This window comes from Octopus bimaculoides, chromosome 7, assembly GCF_046866305.1.
Source record: "Octopus bimaculoides isolate indiv1 chromosome 7, ASM4686630v1, whole genome shotgun sequence".
In the NCBI taxonomy this organism is placed as follows: domain Eukaryota; kingdom Metazoa; phylum Mollusca; class Cephalopoda; order Octopoda; family Octopodidae; genus Octopus; species Octopus bimaculoides.
The window spans coordinates 15244558-15267657 of NC_142934.1; the positions used below are offsets into that span (position 1 = coordinate 15244558).

General features: G+C 36.7%; 1 protein-coding gene across 1 annotated transcript; it reads right to left on the reverse strand.

Annotated features, from left to right (window-relative positions):
- Positions 1-43: 43 nt before the first annotated feature.
- On the reverse strand, positions 44-21873 carry LOC106867391 (fatty acid amide hydrolase 1). Its single transcript, XM_014912247.2, has 18 exons — positions 21245-21873; positions 17959-18192; positions 16748-16861; positions 15896-15952; positions 14393-14482; positions 13461-13535; positions 12013-12074; positions 11014-11220; positions 10222-10262; positions 9189-9313; positions 8480-8605; positions 7440-7531; positions 6506-6593; positions 3353-3396; positions 2460-2499; positions 1596-1704; positions 813-946; positions 44-326 (listed from the first exon to the last, which is right to left on the reverse strand). Exons 2-18 carry the CDS (start codon positions 18184-18186, stop codon positions 204-206), a joined length of 1755 nt encoding a protein of 584 aa, XP_014767733.1. The 5' UTR covers positions 18187-18192; positions 21245-21873; the 3' UTR covers positions 44-203.
- Between the last annotated feature and the right edge of the window lie 1227 nt (positions 21874-23100).

A 23100-nucleotide genomic window follows, 5' to 3' on the forward strand; every position in this document is an offset into this window, starting at 1 on the left:
GGAGAGGTATCAACCATCCTAAAAAAACAGTAATAATTCAAACTAGAAATAACAAACACTGTTTTATTCTTTATCAAAATACTGTGGTCCTACAATAGTGAAAAATATTTCCTAACACCAGTTCAATTTTCCTCTGAAGTGGAGCCCATGTGATATCAGTCATCATGTATATCTAAGGTCTGATGAACTACCATGGCTATATGCTAGTTGCTTTTCTTTTTCAGTTCACTATCCAGTTCTTTCATGATGCGTAATGCAAGTTCATCTTTATATGTTGGAGCAACAACCTGGATATTGACTGGAAGTCCAACACTGCCTGGAATTGACTGCAAAGAAACAAGACATATATATTTAGAATTGTCAGATTAGATGTCATGGAAGAATCAATGTCAGTAAAGTTTAAGATGACTCAGATTACCGGCTACAAAGTTATGAATTTAAACTTCACTACATTCTTGAGCAAGAAATATTATTTTACGGTGGCGGTGGTGGGTGGTGGTGGTGTTCAGTTAACTATTTCAACATCAGCCAGCTTATTACCAAACATATTATAGTTTGAAATATGCTCTTCATAACACCAACCACTTTACAAAGTATACTGGGTGCTTTTTTTCTGTAGCCCCAACACAAGTAATAATTGCCTCATAACTTGCAAGACCTTAAAGTAGCCCCTATAAATGAGGGGAACAAAGGTGAGGGTGGATGATGGTCCAAGGTAGAGGGATAGGGGATGGTAAGTAGGAGAAGAGAGTAGCAGACACAAACTATGTATATGTAACGACAAAATATTAATAAGGTAAAAATAATCCTACCTTTTTCATAAAGTATTCAGCCATTGTTTTAGCATTATAAGTCATCTTTACATCTTCTTCAGTTACCTTGGTAACAGGCATAGACACACCAGGGTAGTTCAGTAGATTATAGAGTAAAGTATAGGTTGGAAACCCTGCAACGAAAATTATCAGGAGAAAGTGAAATTACTGTTGTTGTTGTTGTTTAATTCCCAAAGCTAGCCTTTACCAAGCAAACCTATGGTCTAAGGACATTCCAGTAATGATCATCCCCCACTTTTTTTTTTTTATTCAGCATGGATGTATGGATTGAGAAGTTCACTTCCCAACCACGAGGGTCAATGTAATCGATTTTCTACCAATGCTACCCCTACCCCTAAAATGTAATTGACTTACCCCCTTGTGCTAAAATCAATATTAACCCACTAGCTGTCTTGGTGTTCTGAGTTCAAATTCTGCCGAGGTCGACTTTGCCTTTCATCCTCTCGAGGTCAATAAAATAAGTACCAGTTGAGTATTGGTGTCGATGTAATTGACTTTTCCCCTCCCCCAAAATTAGTGGCCTTGTGCCAAAATTTGAAACTAATGTTAACCCACTTGTTACAATGTTTCTGTTGAAATACACTGTCTCTGTTTCAATTAATTTTGAAATAATGAAAAATTTTATAAAACAACTTTGTCTTTATTAAGCTGGTGTTTGGAAAATAAATTAACATAGACTTTTTTTTTTTTTTGTTACATACCTAATTTTATAAAAGTTTCTTATTGTTAAATGTCCAATTTAGATAAACGTTATGAACTTACTTCCGAAGCCTGGACAATTTATTAGAAGTGATGGTGAACCAAAGACAGGGCAGATGATAGCATCCAAGTTATGTTTTTGCATAGCATCAGCAAACTCTTTGTCATAATCCTGAAACAAAAGAACAGCCAATAATAAATAAAGATTTTAACAATCTTAACAATAAAACTCTTTATTTCATGCATATATGCACACACACACACACACACACACACACCTACACACATACACTTGGAGTTCATAAAGTATGTAAATTAATTTAATATATAGGTGCAGAAGTAGATGTGTGGTAAGAAGCTTGCTTCCCAACCACATGGTTTTGGGTTCAGTCCCACTGTGTGGCACTTTGGGTAAGTGTCTTCTGCTATAGCCTCAGGCCAACCAAAGCCTTGTGAGTGAATTTAGCAGATGGAAACTGAGAGAAGGCTGTTGTGTATGTATATATATATATATATATATATATATATATGTATGTATGTATGTATGTATGTATGTATATGCATATGATGATATGTGTGTGTGTGTGTGTGTTTGCAAGTGTCTTTGTGTCTGTATTTGTATCCTTCCCCCATAACTGCTTCACAACCAGTGTTTGTGTGTTTACATCCCCATAACTTAGTGGTCTAGCAAAAGAGAACACTAGAATAAGTGCTATGCTTAAGAGACAAGTTCTTGAGCTGATTTGTTCAACTAAAACCCTTCAAGGCAGTGCTGCAGCATGACCACAGTCAAATGACTAAAACAAGTAAAAGAAATGGACAAAGGAATGAAAACTTTTTTATTGTTTTTTTCTTTATGTATTATTAACTGGAACTAATTCAACAACATGTCCACCAAAAGAAGAATGGAATTTTAAACTGACTCACCCGTTTTTTATCCACCAAATTATAAATGTCATCATATTTTCTGGAATTAAAATAAAGTAGAGAAAATATTACATTTGGTGACAAGATTATTCAAAGCTTGTGCTGGAGCGATTTTGCTTGAACATGGAAAGTTTACTAGCTTTGGTAATTCAGTTACTGAAACAGCAACAACAGTAGTTGTTGGAATTTAGGAAACAACAGTAACTGTTAGTACAACTGATACAGAAGAAAACAGAAAATACATCTAGTTTGTTCACCTCTGACACTGTTGCAAACTCGATTGGAGAGTTTGCATATAACTCAGAGCATCGTTATACTGTGGCCGGTATAATAGAATAGGAGCTTTATTTGCATATTCAAAACATTTCCCGTAAACAAATTTAAAAGATATGCATATATATATACATACACACAACATATATGTATATATATATATATATGTTGGCACTCCATCGTTTACGACGTCGAGGGTTCCAGTTGATCCGATCAACGGAACAGCCTGCTCGTGAAATTAATGTGCAAATGGCTCCACAGACATGTGTACCCTTAACGTAGTTCTCGGGGATATTCAGCGTGATACAGTGTGACAAGGCTGACCCTTTGAATTACAGGCACAACAGAAACAGGAAGTAAGAGTGAGAGAAAGTTGTGGTGAAAGGGTACAGCAAGGTTCGCCACCATCCCCTGCTGGAGCCTTGTGGAGATTTAGGTGTTTTCGCTCAATAAACATTCACAACGCCCGGTCTGGGAATCGAAAGCGCGATCTTATGACCGCGAGTCTGCTGCCCTAACCACTGGCCCATTGCGCCTCCACACATACATACATACGTAAAGAGTGTGAGAGAGGAAAGAAAATATACAATCAAATGCAGAGTAACGAATTTCAAACTCACGTCATTCCATCCATTACAGAGAGGAATCGAGATGATGTTTTGTCCTGCAAAATAGTGAAATTAATTTAAAGATGGGAAAATAATGAGAAACTATAATATTGGACAGACATTTTTAAAAATAAGAATAATTTAGTTGTCTTTCTTTTCAGCTTTTTTTTTAATTAATTTCACTGTATGAAATAACCTGTTGTAAATTTTTTTTTATTTCGCATATTTGTGAACATCATCATCATCATATCGGCTTTCCATGCTGGCATGGGTTGAACAAAAAGATAAACATTCCTATGTCAGGATTCAAACCCAAACCCCCTGGGTGAATCATATATAGGCACAGAAGTGGATGTGCGGTAAGTAGCTTGTTTACCAATCACATGGTTCAGGGTTCAGTCCCATTAAATAGTAACGACAGCATTATCTATTATAGAATAATTATTAGTACCACTCATTTCTCGTAGCATGTATATATGAAGAGAGTGTGATTTGAAAAAAGTATGTCTGCTGTTTCTAGCAAATCAAGTGACAATTTAGAGATTTCCATTCAGAAGGTTATGACTCACCTTAACACTTTTGTTATCTTATTTCTATTGATATATACTGCTTTTGTTTCAATTAATTTTTTAAATAATGATGATATTAGTTAAATAACATAGTCATTATTAAGCTGGTTTCTGGAACAAATTAGCAAAATTTTGATGGAAGATTATAATATTCCTATGGGTACTCCATCTGTTATGATGATAAGAGTTCCAGTTGGTTCGATCAACAGAACAGCCTGCCCTGGAAATTAATGTGCAAGTGGCTGAGCACTCCACAGACATGTTACCTTTTACGTAGTTCTCAAGGAGATTCAGAGAGACACATAATGTGACAAGATTGCACCTTTGAATTATAGGCACAACTCATTCTTACCAGCTGAGAAGACTGGAGCAATGTGAAACAAATTGTGTTGCTCAAAGACACAATGCATTGCCGGCAATCGAACTTATGACCATACAACTGTGAGCTGAATACTCTAACCAGTGAGCTATGCACCTTCACTTTAAACGGTAAGCTTGTCTCATAAAACCAGGGACATTCTCAGACAGGTTGGTATCAAAAGAGTTAAATAAGTTTAAGTAAAGTTTGAACTCTTAATCAAGATCAACAATTTGGTTTCAAATTTTGGCAGAAGTCCAGTAATTTCTGGGGAGGGACTAAGTCGATTAGATCGACCCCAGTGTTTAACAGGTAATTATTTTATCAACCCTGAAAGGATGAAAGGCAAAGTTGACCTTAGCAGAATTTGAATTCAAAGCATAAAGACAGACGAAATGCTGTTAAGCATTTTTCCCAGCACAGAAATAATTCTTCCAGCTCCACAGTTTTATCAAGATCGGCAGTTTGATCCGTAACTTAACAACATTTCTGCCCCATGGACATGAATTTTACAACTTACATTTACAGCAGTGCCCCAGCATGGACATACCTTTCAACCTTTCAGTCAAGTCCGCCTTTCTTCCGGTAACACACTGTCCATATAATCTTAAATATTTCTTTAACTCAGGCACAGTAAGTACTTCGATAGCTGAATCATCGAGCTGCTTTATATCCATGATAAGACGTAAAACAATAACAATAGCGTGGATAGTCTGCGGAAGTTTAATTGTCTACATGGAGCGCCGCCTAGCCAAGGGAGATAACCTATTTATAGGAAAGCCCTGAATCCAGTGCCGTCATGTTTTAATGAGAGTCATCTATAGTTATCTCCCCTGTCACATCATTAGCAACTAGGTGGCGCTCGTTACATAGCTATAAAAGACATGCACAGACAGGTAACATTCTCATTCTCTCACATACTGCCTGCAGCCAGCCACGGTCTCTCCATCTCTGTTCCTGCTACAAGACAACTTCTCGTTGATTGAATTTTCTTAAAGCCTCTTTCACCAGTCATGGAATGCGTAAAGACGTAAACATTCCCTTATTCAAATTCCATTCTGTTCTATATTGAATGTAAATGTTCAAGCTGTGTAACTGTTCTCATCCCGGATTGGAATAATCCCCTCATACTCTTTTACTTGTTTCAGTCATTTGACTGTGGCCATGCTGGAGCACCGCCTTTAGTCGAGCAAATCGACCCCAGGACTTATTCGGTAATCTTCCAGTTTAGGCGGGTGGGGGGTAAAAAAGTAAATAAAAATATACAGGGGAAATAACTTAACGTCTTACTAGTATCATCGTACAACTCTGAAATGTGTTGTTTTTTTTAGCTGTTTATAAATAAATCACAAACGTTTTTTTTTTTTGTTTTTTTTTTAACAAGTCCGCATGGTACTAAACAACCCTCGCAGGTAAACGTATTCCTAATAAGCCAACGGCGCGCACACCATTCCAACATTTTGTGTCTTGAACTGCTGCATAATTCACTAATATTTTTCTAATATGATTAATTGACGAGTGAGTATTTCATTTTCAGGAACAATAAGTTGTTGTGCAGCCGGTCTTCCACGAGGATTTTCGATATCTCAGCCGGTACTATGATATTCAATGACGTGTGTGATTTATATATAAATAGTTAACTTCAATCAAATCATGTGTGTGATTTATTTATAAACAGCTAAAAAAAAAAAAACACACATTTCAGAGTTGTACGGATAATACTAGTAAGACGTTAAGTTATTTCGCTTGTATATTTTTCTTTACTTTTTTTACCTCCTTAAACTGGAAGATTACCGATTTATTCTTATGGGGGCGTAAACACACCAGCATCGGTCGTCAAGCGATGTTGGGGGGACAAACACAGACACACAAACTTATACACATGCATACATTTATATATACATATATACGACGGGGTTCTTTGAGTTTCCATCAACCAAATCCACTCACAAGGCTTTGGTCGGCCCGAAGCAATAGTAGAAGACACTTGCTTAAGGTGCCATGCAGTGGAACTGTACCCAGAACCATGTGGTTCGTAAGCAGACTACTTACCACGCAGCCACTCCTGTACATGAAGTCTTCACAAATCTCACACGAGTTGTTGTTCCTCACTGGATTGATTCTAACAGCGATTGAAGGATGACCAAACATTATATTAAATTAGTGGGCTAAAAACCCACTAAACAAATTAAAAGAATGTAGCAGAAAAATATTTAGTATTTAGAAAATATTACTTACAAAAGGGTAAATGAATGCAGCAATAATTCTGTTAAATCCTTCTAACATCCTTTCCAAGAACATTTCCTTACTTGGTTTTTCATGTTTTCTGAAAAAACAAGAGGGAGAAAAAAATATAAAGGTACAGGCATGGGTGTGTGGTTAAGGAGCTTGCTTTGTAACCATGTGGTTTCAGGTTCAGTCGCTAGGTATGGCACCTTGGACACACATCTTCTATTATGGCATGAGGTTGACCAATGCCTTGTGTGTGAACTTGAGAGATGGAAAGTATGGAAATTCATCATGTGTGTGTGTGTGTATGTGTGTAATTTTGGCCATCCAGTCTTAACTTAAGATACTTATACAATTATTACAAGGTTTCATAAGGCAGCAAGCTGGTAGAACTGTTAGCATGCTGAGCGAAATGCCTGACAGCTTTTTGTCCATCTTTACATTCTGATTTCAAATCCTCCCACAGTCAACTTTGGAGTAAGTTTATAAAATGTTTTCCCAAACCCTCTTGGCACCATGGATCCTTTTATAATATTTCCCTATTATCACAGATTCCCATCATAAAATAGATTTCTATAATGTGACTTCCATTGATTGGGTGATGAACACCAAGGTTGATGTAGTAGACTTATGTGCTTCCTTAAAATGGCTGGACTTGTGCTAAAATTTGAAACCAATAATCAGGAAGTTTCATAGAATGTTGATAAATTAAGAGAGGAAAATCTTGAATTTTAGGCTCTTGGTTTCAACAGAGAATAAAAGCAGACAGAAGTGTTTCCTATAGCCTGACCAAAAGCACCAACATCTTTATTTCTTCTCTCCTCAGACTAAGAGCTTGAAACAGATATTTTGCTCCTTATACTAATCAAACTTATTGGAATAATTCTTGTCAACACAAACCCTCACAAGTTTCTTAATACTCTGAACTCCATACAATACTTACATCAATCTGGTCTTTATTCGACCATCCAACCACAATATTTTCGCTGCCAAACACAAAGCATCCAAAACTCTGGGTGGAGTAAATTCAATCATCTGAAATTTAAATAAAACAGCAACATTTTTTTGGTGGTGTATTCTTCACTACAGCAGCAAATATAATATACACAGTCTCCTGACAGACTTTTTCATGGTTTGTTGACTGTTCCTCAAAGGAGACATCTGGTGCCTTTCGTCAATGAGTAATGGTGAATAGCTAGCTACCACATAAAGCAGTCAGTCATAAATTTGGTAAACACCATTTCGGATAATTTAATTTGCATAATTATGCTTTTTACAGTTGTTATTAATTATATAATGTGTACTTTATGCACAACACAGAGTGAACCAGAACTGAAATGTATTTAAAGTCTGACTAGGAATAATTGAGAAATACACACACACACACACACATATATATATATATATATATACACACACATATTAAATGAAGTACACAGTATTATATATTCATTATAGGTAACCCTAACAATGAGTTTCGCACTAGGGGTTCAACAGAATGTTAGGTAACATTCCAACTATGTAACCCTGCGCTCTTCAGAGATGCCAGCCATGGAATAAAATATGACAACTATTGTTGTGGTTGCTGTGAAAAAGATGATGAAACGAATGGAGCAAGGTTTAAGTTAAGAGTTATGTCCCTTCGTACCAAAGGCACCTACTTTTGGGTGTTGCAAATTGGCAGGATTCTCTGGAAAAGAGTTTATGAGAAATGTATATATCTTTAAGATCGGTGCTCTTGCAGAAATGGAATGTGTGTAGTGATACTATATATATATATAGTGTTTGCTAAACATACACACATACATACATTAGGCTCATAAGAAACCTTATGAAATAGAACCCCACTTGTAATTAATTGCTGATCCAGGGCAGACAACCCGTTCTCACTAATATTTTTTCTCTGATGGCCGTTTGATCAATTGACCATATCACCTTAACAATTATAATAATTAATAATAGCAACAATAAAAGCATACTTACTGTATGTCCCTTAGCCTCCAATGCTTTCTTTGCCACAAGAACTGCTCTCTGGCAGGCTGAGGTAGTATTAACTACATTATCAGTTACATAATATCCAATCCGTAGATTTTTCTTGCTTTCAAACAACTGGAAAGTAAAAGAAAAATGAATTCATTCTTATCATGACAGAAGGGAGCTGCAACAACCATCAACCCAGAAAAAATTTATAAGAATATGGATGAATGTATTGAGAATGGCACAAATGAATGGACTTACTCTAAGCATGTGCCTATAGGCTGAAAATTACAGAAGAAACAGGAACACTTGCTATGGTGCCCTCAGTGAGCAGGGTGGCTTGGGATCTGTGGGGTTCTTTGGTTGCCCCCAAAGCCCTACTGTATCAGCAGAATTGCATCATCATTATCATCATCATCATCATCATCCAGTTAATATTGTATACCATGTATACTTTCTTCCTTTTTAAATCATTGGATTTATGATGACGATGTTGATGGTTGTGGTGGTAATGGAATTGGTTGTGATGGTGGTGGTCATTGTCATTATCGTCATCATCATCTTCGTCGTTGTCATCACTATGGTGTGGTGGTGATGGCACCAATGACAGTGGTCCTGGTAACGGTGGTGATGAAGATTATGATGTTGCAGTTTAGCAAACGCTACAGTAATAATTCTGAAAGATGTATGAAGATCAACAAAATGCATTCCTTACATGATCCTGGAATTTTATTGGTGATATTTGGGGATCCATTTCAAAAACTTCCTGAGAGAATAATGCTTTTGCTGCGATAATTAAGCCATCACTAGTCTGTGTCATTGGACCAGTGGAATTCTCAACTGCAATTAAAAAAAAAAAATAAATGTTTCTTTCTAATTTTGGCAAAAGGCCAGCAATTGTGTGGGGTAGGGCCAAGTTGATAATATTAACCCCCAGTAATTGACTGGTACTTATTTTATTGACCCCCAAAAGATGAAAAGCAAAGATAACCTCAGCCAAGTTTGAACTCCGCACATGAGTTAATGAAAAGCTGCTAAGCATTTTGTCCAATGTGCTAACTAACAATTCTATCAGCTCATGCCCTTGAATTTTGCCTTGTCATCTCAAAAAAAAAAGGAAAAAGGAAGGATATAGGATTAGTGTAGTCCTAGATACATTGTGCCTGAAACAGAGATATATGTTCTGAGTTCAGATCCTGCTGAAGTCAACTGTGCCTTTCATCTCTTCAGGATCAATGAAATTAAGTACCAGTAAGGTATTAGGGTCAATGTATGAGTGGGTGCTGAAAAGTTCCAGGCTTTAAGGATATCACAAAAGGCTTAGTTGGAGGCCCAACCTTCTGAGTTCTTAGAAAAGCTGAAGGACGACTGCAATAAGTGTGTGAATCTGAGAGGGAAATCTGTTGAATAAAATCATTAATGAACTGATCCTGTATTTTTTTTTACCCAAAGCCAGGAACTTTTCAGCATCCCTTTGTAATTGGTTTGTCCATTCCCATCGAAATTGCTGACTTTGACTTCTGCAACATGACCAGCATCCTGTTTAATGGGATCTCAGTCAATCATATACCATGGAAACCAAGTAACTGGTCTTGTGCGTTATATGGCTGAAGAAAAATAATTAAGAAAAAAAGCAGGATTTGAGGGAGATTTATCTACTATTTTTAACAGTTTGAGTGGTGAATAGCTACTACACAAAAGCTTGGTGTATATATGGTAACAAGAGGGAAAAGTATTATAATTCTTACTGAGAATTTGACCATTCATTATTTCCTTTGAACTTCCTGTCCTACAATAAGAATTTAAAAAGAAATATGAGTTAGCTGTTTAATTAATTGATTAGTTAGTTAATTAATTACTTAATTGATTGATTGACTAATAATATGATATTTATACATTATAGTTATTGCGTTTAATACAGCAATTAAGGCATAGCTGTGTGGGCAAGAAGTTTGCTTCTGAATCACCTAGCTTCAGGTTCAGTCTCACAGCACTGCACATTAAGCAGTGCCCCAGTATGGCCACATTTCAATGATCGTAACAAGTACAAGAAAAGAATACATCAACATATCTAATCCTGTAAATCTCTCTGTACTTGGTGCAAATAATGATTTTTTTTATCAGTTGGTACATATAAACATCAATCAGGAAAAGAATTTGTTCACTGAAAGTATAAACAAAGCCAAGAGTTCTGGCTACTTCTGATTGATGAAACACTTGTCAAAATACCAGTTTTCCAGGATGTGGTTCACTAGTAAGCTGAGTGTGTTGAACACACAGTCGTTGTAAAAAGAAAGAAGTTATTCTCCTGTGACATACACAACAGTGACCAGCATATTTTGCTATAGTGGAATGGTTCTGATCACGTGTCAGCCTGATCAGGATTGACCTGAAATTAAACGACATTGGATCAAAAGAACTTATATTATAGAAATTTATTTTAGGAAGGGAATCTGTAATAATAAGGAAATGTTATCAAGGGAAATAATAATTATAAGGAAATGTTATAGAACCAAGAGGAAAACATTTTATAGACTTACCCAAAACGATTGACTGTTGTTTTTAATCCATAAATACCACAAAAATGAGAGGGACAACGAATGCTACCACCTAGGTCTGTTCCTATTCCCAAAATTGATCCACCATAACCAATGAGAGCTCCTTCCCCTCCACTGGACCCTCCAGGGCATCGATCAGCATTATGTGGGTTACGGGTTTGTCCGTAAATATTGTTATCACAGGAAATGCTGAAAAGAATATATATATAAAAGCATAAAACTTATGAGGAACAACTGAAAAAGCACATTAGAATGATTAAATAAATGGAAGCATATATCTAAGAACTCATTCTGTAAAATATACATTCTAAACACTTTCTCTTTTACTCTTTTACTTGTTTCAGTCATTTGACTGCGGCCATACTGGAGCACCACCTTTAATCGAGCAAATCGACCCCAGGAGTTATTCTTTGTAAGCCTAGTACTTATTCTATCGGTCTCTTTTGCCGAACCGCTAAGTTACGGGGACGTAAACACACCAGCATCGGTTGTCAAGCGATGGCGGGGGGACAAACACACATATATATACATATACATATATACAACGGGCTTCTTTCAGTTTCCATCTACCAAATCCACTCACAAGGCTTTGGTCGGCCCGAGGCTCTAGTAGAAGACACTTGCCCAAGGTGCCATGCAGTGGGACTGAACCCGGAACCATGTGGTTGGTAATCATGCTACTGACCACACAGCCACTCCTGGATGTTCTAAGCACTTCATTACAATCTAAACACTTCATTACAAAATTTCAGGCTTTGTGTCTTTAGCAGAAAGGATTATTATTATTATAATTATTTAAACTGAACACTAACTTCAACAATCTCACCAGCCAATAAAGGAACTTCTACACAGTCCTTGACTGTATAGAGTGACAACTATGTTGTGTAATTATTCAGTTTGCTCAGTGGTGGTGGTGGTGATGATGATAAGGATGACAATGATGTAAGGTAATATGGCACCAAAGAATTTATGAATGCTTACGTCATTAAAGTCTGTGGTACATTTGTTGTGACAAATGGAATGGCCCCAAGTTCTTTCAGGCACTGAAATAGAAATTCAAAAATATTCAACATCAATTGTTGAATATCAGACAAAACTAATGAATTCAGAAGGAAAAACACATTAATCCACATCTCATCATTTTTCTATCATTAATAAACAATAGATAATTTATGCATGTTTATAACATACATTTACATATGAATGTATATGGAAGATTGCAAACAAACGACACTATTTTACTATCAGCATATGATGTCAAAGCAAAGAAACAAACCCTTTTTCCTTGTATCTACAGTGTCATTTTCTCCCAAGATCCACTGCAAAACACTTATTCCTAATCTTTATTCCATTGAACTATAACATTCTGGACAAGCAGATATGCTCACATACACACACATGCACACATACATACTTCACATTTTCTTTTCCAACATCGTCTGCATTTTCAAACTGAACATCCTTGCATCAGTCTCAGAGGCTGCAAAATTGAAAGAAGCTGTTCAATATTCTCCAAATAACCACTAAAACAAGTTTATGTGGAAACTTTTAAGTAACTGCTTGACCTGATAAAATAGCTGCTAAATATCTATCAAATCACATTTTTACTGTCTTAAAAAATGAAGAATACATTGGTTGGTATAGTCCTAGATACACTGTCTCTGAAATAAAAAAAAATAAAACAGTCCTGACTGAAATAATTTTGATCATAGCTCTACTGAGTCAGAGTTGACCACCTGATGACCAGTAACCCATAGCCACTACCCAATAGTCAGTCCATAGACACTATCTAATGGTCACAATCCAATAACAATCTCCTGATGACCAGTACCCAACAGTTATGACTCAATGGTCAGTCCTCTATAGCCATTGTCTGTTGGTTACAATTCAATACCACAACTCATTAATACTCATTAACCAATGGCCAGTCTTCATTAGCTACTATCTAGTGGTCACTATTCTATAGCCACTTCCTGATAACCAGTACCCAATAGCCACTACCTAATGGTCAATCCTCAATAGCTACTATCCATAGAATCAGACCCCTACTACAACCCTAAACCTGACCTTAACACTTTTGATAAAATTCTTTTTTCATTTCTCACATTAAAAAAAATTCATCTGTGTCTTTTGCTTTTATTTTTGTTTTTTTGTGGATTTTTCTGTTATTCTTTTACCTTTAGCACACTGTAGGTGCATCATGTCAACATATGAGTTTTCTCCCCTGTAGTAACAGGGCAGTGACAGAGGAAACAATTCTAGAGAAAATGCAGTGTACTGAATGTTAATTCTGGTTTAGCTATCACTATTCACTACAACAACTACACAACTGATATGAAATTAATTATAAGAACAGCAACAATCGTAATAAGTGTATAACACAACAATGTTGATAACAATTGTGGTACAACACAATGAATAATACAAACCTTTACAAAATTTGAATCATCTGTGGCTGGTGGGTCCAACAGGCTGGAAGCCAAAGCCCAGGTTTGATGAAGTCCCTAATAACAACAAAGAAAGGATGAGAAAAATTATGGTAAGAATAGAGCTCAGTAAATATGGTAACAAGCATTTTAGGTCAAAGTACAAAACAAAAATCATAACAGTTGTACAACATTGCAGTCATAATAACAAACAAGAGCACCCAGATAGTGCAAACCTCTGCCAAGGCAACACCAATGTCCTCTCAATGATTAGCCAGAGATGATTTTTAAAATGAGAATATCTGAAATAAACTCGAATGCTCTCACAAACGAGAATACTAAAAATGAACCCAACTGCTCTTGTAAATTAAGTAAAAAAAAAAAACGGAAAAATAATCCAGAATCCTTGTCCAGTACTGGATTGATCCCAAAATCTAATGAGTTCATACCAGTCATGAAGCCAAACATCCTTGAAAGTTTCATCCGAATCCATCCAGCGGTTCTTGAGATATCTTGCCCACAGACAAACAAACAAACACGACTGAAAACAATACCTCTGCCTTAGTGAAGGCAGAGGTAATAAGGGAACTGTTATGTGGTCACTTTTTTTTTTGCTGGAAATATAGCTAAATTTCCTTCAAATTATATCCTCAAAAAAAGAAAAACGGAAGTGACAAAATGGATAATGGAGTCCTAGATATGCTGTTGCTGATTAAAAAGAACAGAAATGTCATAGCTGTGAAGCAGAACTATACTTTGAGTCGAATTCTAGAACATGTTTTTCTTGACCAAAAAATCTTTTGTAAACAAGTGCTGGATTTTCAGGCGATGATGTCACCACAGTCCAATTTGGTTTGAAGAATTCTGCTCTAGATACATGCAACCACTGAACATAAAAAGATTATTGAACATAAACTTTTAAATAATAAACCAACCTTGCAAACAACGGTTTCTTTGAGACTTATTGGAATTCCATGAAGAGGTTTGGTCACAGATGGCAGGGAATCACAATTTAGTGCTAATTCCTGTGAAATAAAAAAACAAAATCATTAACATTTATTTTGCATTCAAACTAATCACATGACAAATGCTTTTCCTGTCACCAACCACTTTAAAAGTGTACTGCATGCATTTTCTTGAGGCACCAACACTAGAAAGGTTGAGAAAAGGTAGTTTGAGAACTCAATACATTCCATACTCATTTGCCAAACATTTTCCAGCATTTACTGAATGTGCTTTTATTATTTCTTTATTGCCCACAAGGGGCTACACACAGAGGGGACAAACAAGGACAGACAAACAGATTAAGTCGATTATATCGACCCCAGTGCGTAAGTGGTACTTATTTAATTGATCCCGAAAGGATGAAAGGCAAAGTGGACCTCGGCGGAATTTGAACTCAGAACATAGCGGCAGACAAAATACCACTAAGCATTTCGCCCGGCTTGCTAACGCTTCTGCCAGCTCGCTGTCTTATTGTACTGAATGTACTTTTATGGCCCCAACACAAGAGAGATTGTTTCATTGCAGTTAAACTTTGTTTATACAACTGTCTTCATCCATATGCAACACATAACCAAACCAATATAGTCTTCTCTCTTGCACACAACCTCTGAGACCTTTTATGCCTCGTTTTTCTTTCAGCTTATTTGCACTTTGTTGTACATGTACACTGGCATTGCACATCCAATAGGGCAGACTAGTTTTATTCTTTTCTTTTCTTCTCATAGCCTCTACATTATGCATCTGTATAAAGAATTGCCAATTACTTAAAGTGAATAGAGCTTGTGGAAGAGGGATGTCCAGGAAGACATGACATTGAAGTAGTAAAGGCTGATCTCAAGAGGTTGAACCTCACAGAGGGGATAACAAAAGACTGAAATGACTTGTAATTTTCTGTGTTCATGTTGATATATCTGTCTCAAAAAATGTGAGGTCTTAAAAGCATTATGCTTTTGTGTATACACTCACTGGGCCCTGCTTCTGCACCCAAGCTATCCCTATGTCAGGCTATTATGTAAAGGGTAACGGTAAAGACCCCTTTGGTCATGAATGACCATGGAATTGTGCCTAAAAAAGTTACCCTCGAGGTACAAGTCTGGGCAAATTTGTTTATGGAAGACCAACAGCTGGCCATGCACACCAACCTCCTCTCTCCATGCCACTGATGTTATCCAAGGGAAAGGCAAAGGCCAATACATCTTGGCACCAGTAACATCACAACTCATTTCTACAGTGAACTGGAGCAATGTGAAATAAAGTTCTTTGCTCAAGAACACATGTAGTGTTACACAAAATACATATGAAGCAACTGCAGACACAATGAGTAACATATAGAGCATACTCAGAACAAAATGAAACAGTACATAGAATAATGTATAGAATGCATTTAGTAGTCTACTAAGGGAATAAATACAGAATAGATAATGTCATCTTACCTCAGCTTCAGGAATTAGTGCAATTATACAATTGGTTTTCTCTTGTGCTTCAAGTGCCTATAGTGAAAAATCAGAGGTTAAACATGTAACATATTGATTTCACTGCCACTCCATCAGTTACAACAATGAGTGTTCCAGTTGATCTAAATCAAAAGAACAGCATACTCATGAAATTAATGTGCAAGTGGCTGAGCACTCCACAGACACGTATATATACCCTTAATGTAGTTCTCAGGGAGATTCAGTGAAACTCAGAACATTACAAGGCTGACCCTTCGAATTGCATTTACAATTCATTTTTGCCAGCTGGGTGGACTGGACCAACATGAAAAAAAGTGTCTTTCCAAAATGGAGGCAAACACCTTTCTCCATGAGATCGGCTTGAAAAATTGTTAAGATACTTGGATATTTTCCTACTCTTCTTAACATGAGACTAATGGTAGCCTCCAAATTCATTCACAAGGCTTTAGTTGGTCTGAGGTTATAGAAGACACATGCCCAAGGTAACACACAGCAGGACTGAACCTGAAACCATGTGGTTTTCAAAATAACCTCTTAACACACACTGCCATGCGAGTTCGTTACTTTTCTCAGTTTGGCTAGAATGTGATTCCTGTAAATTACCACCAGTCATTGCATATGGTATATGATGCAGTTTTTAGTATGCCAACTTGTAATGGATGAAGGTTCTTATGTGAAGGTGATTCAAAGTTTTGGGACTTTACATTCTGAGCTTGTCTTTATATTACACAAATAGAAAAGATTAGAAGAGGAAACCAAACAATCAAAGAATATTTTTAGATATGGACAGCAAAAAGAATTAATAAATAAATAAATAAAAATTAAAATAACCTTGAACTGATAAGCATGAAGTACGTCAATGGCTTTTAATGATCGTTCTTTAAGTTGCTTCTGTAGCTGGACAATGTCCAGTGATAGAATTTTGTTTCTCAATTCTGTGGTAAGCTGAAAGAGAGGGAGAAAAAACAAAATCTTCTATGAAAATCATCATCATCATATTCGTCATTGTCACTATCATCATCATCATCATCATCATCACCATCTTCATCTCCAACCAGAATTAATAAGGAAGACAAAAAGAGAGAAGGAAACTATAAAAACAGACAAATGGGACAAAAAAAAAAACAACAGAAAAGTAGGTGAAAATATGAGGGAACTGATATTATTTCATCATACATTTAGTCACTGAACACTGAAAAGTTTCATCTTTATGTTGTCATTTGACAGAAGATCATTGTTGTTCTTAAACCCCAGGTCAATCATGATCAAACAGACCAAACCCATATTTTGCTTATTTCAGGTAAAGTGCATCTAGGACTGTTTAATTCAATTATTCATTAATAAAGAGGCAAGTGAAATCGAACTAAATTCGACGACTGGCACCCTTGCCAACGTTGTCTCCTTCATTGGACACGAAACTCAGCTTACGAAGACTTATTGGGGCAAGCAAAAGCGAAATCGGGATAGCATCTGTGCCCAGCGTCGCCTTTCTGGCACTTGTGCCCGTGACATGTGTAAGGATTTTTGAGCGAGATCGTTGCCAGTGCCCCTGGACTGGCTCTTGTGCGGGTGTCACATAAAATACACCATTTTGAGCGTGACCGTTGCCAGTACTGCCTGACTGGCCTTCGTAGGATTTTCAAGCGAGATCGTTGCCAGTGCCCCTGGACTGGCTCTTGTGTGGGTGGCACATAAAATCCACCATTTTGAGCGTGGCCGTTGCCAGTACCGCCTGACTGTCCTTCGTGCGGGTGACATGTAAAAGCACCCACTACACTCTCTGAGTGGTTGGCGTTAGGAAGGGCATCCAGCTGTAGAAACTCTGCCTAATCAGATTGGAGCCTGGTGTAGCCAGCTGGTTCACCAGTCCTCAATCAAATCGTCCAACCCATGCTAGCATGGAAAGCGGACGTTAAACGATGATGATAATGATGATGATGAAAGATGGAGACAGGTTATGCCAAGGAGAAATAAATACAGAATACAGAGTAGTGTCCCTTAATTAATACAGAAATACAGAAACCTGTATTTCAAATACTTACACTTGATTTCTGTAACCTCTCTTTCAATGCTTTTAGTTGTTCTGCACGTTTATTGCGGGCATCCTTTATGGCTGCCTTAACTTTCAGGTTCATGTGTACTCGTTTGATAAAACTTGCCAGTAAAGCACCACCTGAGACCAACAGGATTGCATATATACCTGGTTCTATGTAAGGATATACCTCTGCAGGTATATAAAGCTCACAGTATTTACGAAGCGTGTCCTCCATCTTTCACTGAAAATAAAACAGACATATAATGATCAACAAAAGCAGAAGACATCTTGACAAGATATTTTACACAGTATCAGTTCTAAGTTTTCTCATATTTGTCATCATCTATCTTCCATGCTTAATACTGGCATGGGTTGGATGGTTTGACAGGATCCACTGGGTTCAATGATTGTATCATGTCCCAGTGTCTACTTTGGCATGGGTTCTGTAACTGGATGGTATTCCTAATGCCAACCATTTTACAGCATGTCCTGGGAGCTTTTTTGTGCAACCAGCACAAGTGATGTCTCCATATAGCTTTCAAAACAGTGAACCCTGGTGGGAGGAGGTTGGCTTTATGCTAGAAGACAGAGGGTTGAAGTATGAGAGGTGGATGGCAGAGCAGATTCTTATATAAGAGCTATATGGCTACTAACATTTAGAAGAGAGCGTGGAACTGATCAGGAGAAGCTGCAAAGAGATAAATAGTAGTGATTAGGTGTCCAGGTAGCCTCTCAAGGCATAAAAGTGAGGGGAGACATTAATCTGATGGTTTACTCTATACTTTATTGGAGTACAAGTTTATTATTCTTAAACAAGGATGTCATTGACAGTGACTTCAAAGTTTTGACCAACTAAGCCGTCATTTGACTGCAGTGCATTAGAGTCTTGCTTTTATATAGTCTCTGCTGAGTTAAAATCATCTTTGTTTGTGTAGGAAAGGAAATATATTATATTATATTCAACAGAAGACCTGTTGAGTCAAGTAAAACCAAATTCGTAGTTGTGGCCAGTGCCCCCCCCCCCCCCACACACACACACATGCACGCACACACACACACACACACACATATATTTATTTATATATTCACAGTCAAAATATATATATATTTATTAAATATATTTTCATTTATCTATTATCAGAAAGGTTAAGTCGTTTGAGTTATATTACTGGAAATTTAATATCTAGAATTGATCAGTTAAGATGTCAAATAAAATGAAATGTTGAAATGAGTGAGTGAAGAGAAAAAAAGGAAAAATATAATATAATGAAATAAAATATTGTGGAGTATAAGGGGGCATATATTGAGTATTTGTTATAATGTAACATATATATATAGTTTTAGGTAAAAGAACCAAGGTTCATGAACTCATCGATGAAAATCCAGTCACATATAAAAAATTAATAAGTAAAAGCACAATAAATAAGTATAATATAATACAAAGTAAATATCTATATGTGACAGTGGATTTTCATTGATGAGTTCATGAACCTTGGTTCTTTTCCCTAAAACTATATATGTATTTTTTTTATACCGTGAAACTTAATTTAATTTTAATTTTAAATAAATTGAATTTAATTGCGTATTTACCTGTAAATTTGGATTTTTATCCCTATTATTATTATTATTATTATTATTATTATTATTATATATAAATATATATATGTGTGTGTGTGTGTGTGTGTATTGGGTTATCCCATAAATAATGCAGTTTTTTAACACATCTTTTATTTTTCAAAATTAAGGTAAACAAAGTTCTTTTTTAATCTAAAATATATTCTCCTTCATTTTCTACAATGTTCTTCTATCTATCTGGTAGACTTGCAAGGCCCCATTTCCAAAATTCACTTGTCCGTGACGAAAAATACTCTTTGTCTACAGAATTCATATTTCTCCATCTAAATGATTTTGAAGACGGTGGAGTAAATGATAATCAGACGGGAAAATATCCAGTGAATATGGTTTGGGTTTAAAAGTTCAAAGTGGTCTAACCCTTTCATATCTCACCAAACAGATAATAATACCTTACGTGGGTGAAGACTTTCTTTAGCTTAGAGTGCCCGTGTTTCTCCTTTCCTTACCCACTGTCTTCAGTGCTTGACATTTTTATAGGGAACGCATTTCTTGTCACCAGTCACTATTCGGTCCAAAAAAAGGTTCGTTCGTGAGACATGGCAGCAAAGAAGAGGGCATATTCACTCTCTGTGCACAATTAGACTCAGAAAGTTTGTGAGGAACCCACTGACTCAATTTGCTGACTTTTCCCATGGCGCGCAGGTGTTGATGAATGGTTGAATGACCAAATCCAAGCTTCTCTGTTATCAACAGTTACAATGGGATTTTGTTCCACCAGGGTTTGCAGGACATCCTCATCAAACTCTACAGATCTTCCAAGATGAGGCTTATGTTCTAGGCTGTAGTTTCTGGCTTGGAATTTGTGGAACCACTGTTGACACTGGCTTACGCTTATTGTCCGATTCCCATACACTGCAGTACTATTCCTCACAATTTCTGTTGCATCGTTGCCTTTATTGAACTCATAAAGCAAAATATGCCAAATATGCTCCTTCGTCACTTCCATTATAGCTTTCAAAAAAAAAAAACGACTATTAAAATCGAACTGCACTCTTCAAAACTTGCACTAAGAATAAGTACAAGGTAAAATTACTACCTACTTTTATAGCAAGTTGATGCTGGTAGTTTAGTTCATGCAATTGAAAAAAACCGCATTATTTATGGGATGACCCTATATATATGTATATATATATATGCACACATATAGATAGATAAGAATCAGAACAACTCTTAGCCATGGGGAAGCACTTATCTAATGACTGACAAGGGAAACAAGCTCCCTACTGTAAGTGAGACAGAACTAGATCATTGATGATTTCAGATTTGATTATTCCTCATCAGTGACTGTTACCCAGTTGCCGAGGGTTAAACGGTGGACGGACAGATGGACAGGCAGACATTTAGATAATCTTTATATAAATATATTTGAAGTTTACAGATAAAGACAGACATGCAAAATATGAGTATTAGAGGGACAGTAAAATACTGCTTAAAATGTTTAGCAAATATAAAAAAAGACTTAAGGTGTACATTTATGAAACTACTTTACTAACTTACATCCAGAATAATATAAATACAAAATACATATATGTGTAAATATAGTTTTCAAATTTATCTCTCATCTTCTGGACACCTTATTGTTCACTCATTTATATATTGTTTTTATTTTAATTAATATATATCATTCATTTTTTTTCTGTGAGCAAATTAAATCTTACCTTATTGCAATCTTCTGTTCAGCTTACCTTATCATTCACAACTTTGAGAAAAGTTAACTGAGGCAATATAAATAAAAACAAATGTTTACACCCTTTAAATTCCTTTGTTGGAATACAATAGATAAAAAAGATAAAGAGACTGTAAAGTTGTAAGATTACTAGAAGAAAGAGGTGTACCATAAATAATGTTATTGGAAAGAATATATCTAACTGTTGGAGCATAGCATTACTTATACCAGTATCAAGTAAGCAACAAATCTATGATAAACACTATCAAATTTATCTATCATACTACTAATTATTCAATTACTGACATATAATGACCTCTGGTTTGTAAACTTTGTGTTATCAGCTTTCCTACATGTTCTACGACAATGAAATAAAAATGGATATTTGTGTAGGTGAATGTAAAATGTGTACAAAAGTATGTGTTTTTTTATCTTTTTATATGTTTCAGATCTAGGACTGTATCCATGTTAGGTCACCACCAGTGTAATCACATTTTTCAATAGACAATTTTATGCTGCCCTCTTTTGAGTTTCCTGCTTTGATATAGGTTCATCTGGGGCCTTGGATAACAGGAGGTTATATCTAAGTATTTACAAATATCATAACCATGTCTGACTTTTTTCATACTTTTTATTTCCTTTTCCTTTTCAGAACTTAGATTAATATGGGGAAATTACCCATGGAAAAATTAACAACTGAACAAAGAACCAAAATCGAGGAATATCATTTTGGATTTAACCAGTCTATCACTTACATGCAAAAAGGAAACTGGTTTTAAATTTTAACACTAGGCAAGCAATTTCGTGGGAAGAGTTAAGTCGATTACATCAAACACCTGTGCTCATCTTATTTTACTGACCCCCAAAAGGATGAAAGGGAAAACCAACCTTTGTGGAGTTTGAACTCAGAATATAAAGGTAGTTTAGATACCACTAAGCATTTTGCCCAGAATGCAAACGATTCTGTAAGCTTGCCACCTTCAGCCCAAAGAGAAATATTAATGATGTTTCAGTGTCAAAAAATCATCATCATCATCATCATCATCGTTTAACGTCCGCTTTCCATGCTAGCATGGGTTGGACGATTTGACTGAGGACTGGTGAAACCGGATGGCAACACCAGGCTCCAGTCTGATTTGGCAGAGTTTCTACAGCTGGATGCCCTTCCTAATGCCAACCACTCAGAGAGTGTAGTGGGTGCTTTTACGTGTCACCCGCACGAAAACGGCCACGCTCGAAATGGTGTCTTTTATGTGCCACCCACACAAGCCAGTCCAGGGGCACTGGCAACGATCTCGCTCGAAAATCCTACAGGAGCCAGTCAGGCGGTACTGGCAACGGCCACGCTCAAAATGGTGCATCTCATGTGCCACCCGCACAAGAACCAGTCCAGGGGCACTGGCAACGATCTTACTTGGCTTGCCCGGTCTTCTCACACACAGCACATTTCCAAAGGTCTCGGTCAGTAGTCATCGCCTCGGTGAGGCCCAATGTACGAAGGTCTTGCCTCACCACCTCAGCCCAGGTCTTCCTGGGCCTACCTCTTCCACGGGTTCCCTCAACTGTTAGGGTGTGGCACTTTTTCACGCAGCTATCCTCCTCCATTCTCACCACATGTCCATACCAGCGCAATCGTCTCTCTTGCACGCCACAACTGATGCTTCTAATGTTCAGCTTTTCTCTCAAGATACTTACACTCTGACGGGTATTCACATTGACATTACACATCCAACGGAGCATACTGGCTTCATTCCTTGCGAGCTTACGTATGTCCTCAGCAGTTACAGCCCATGTTTCACTGCCATGTAGCATGGTTGTTCGTACGCATGCGTCATACAGTCTGCCTTT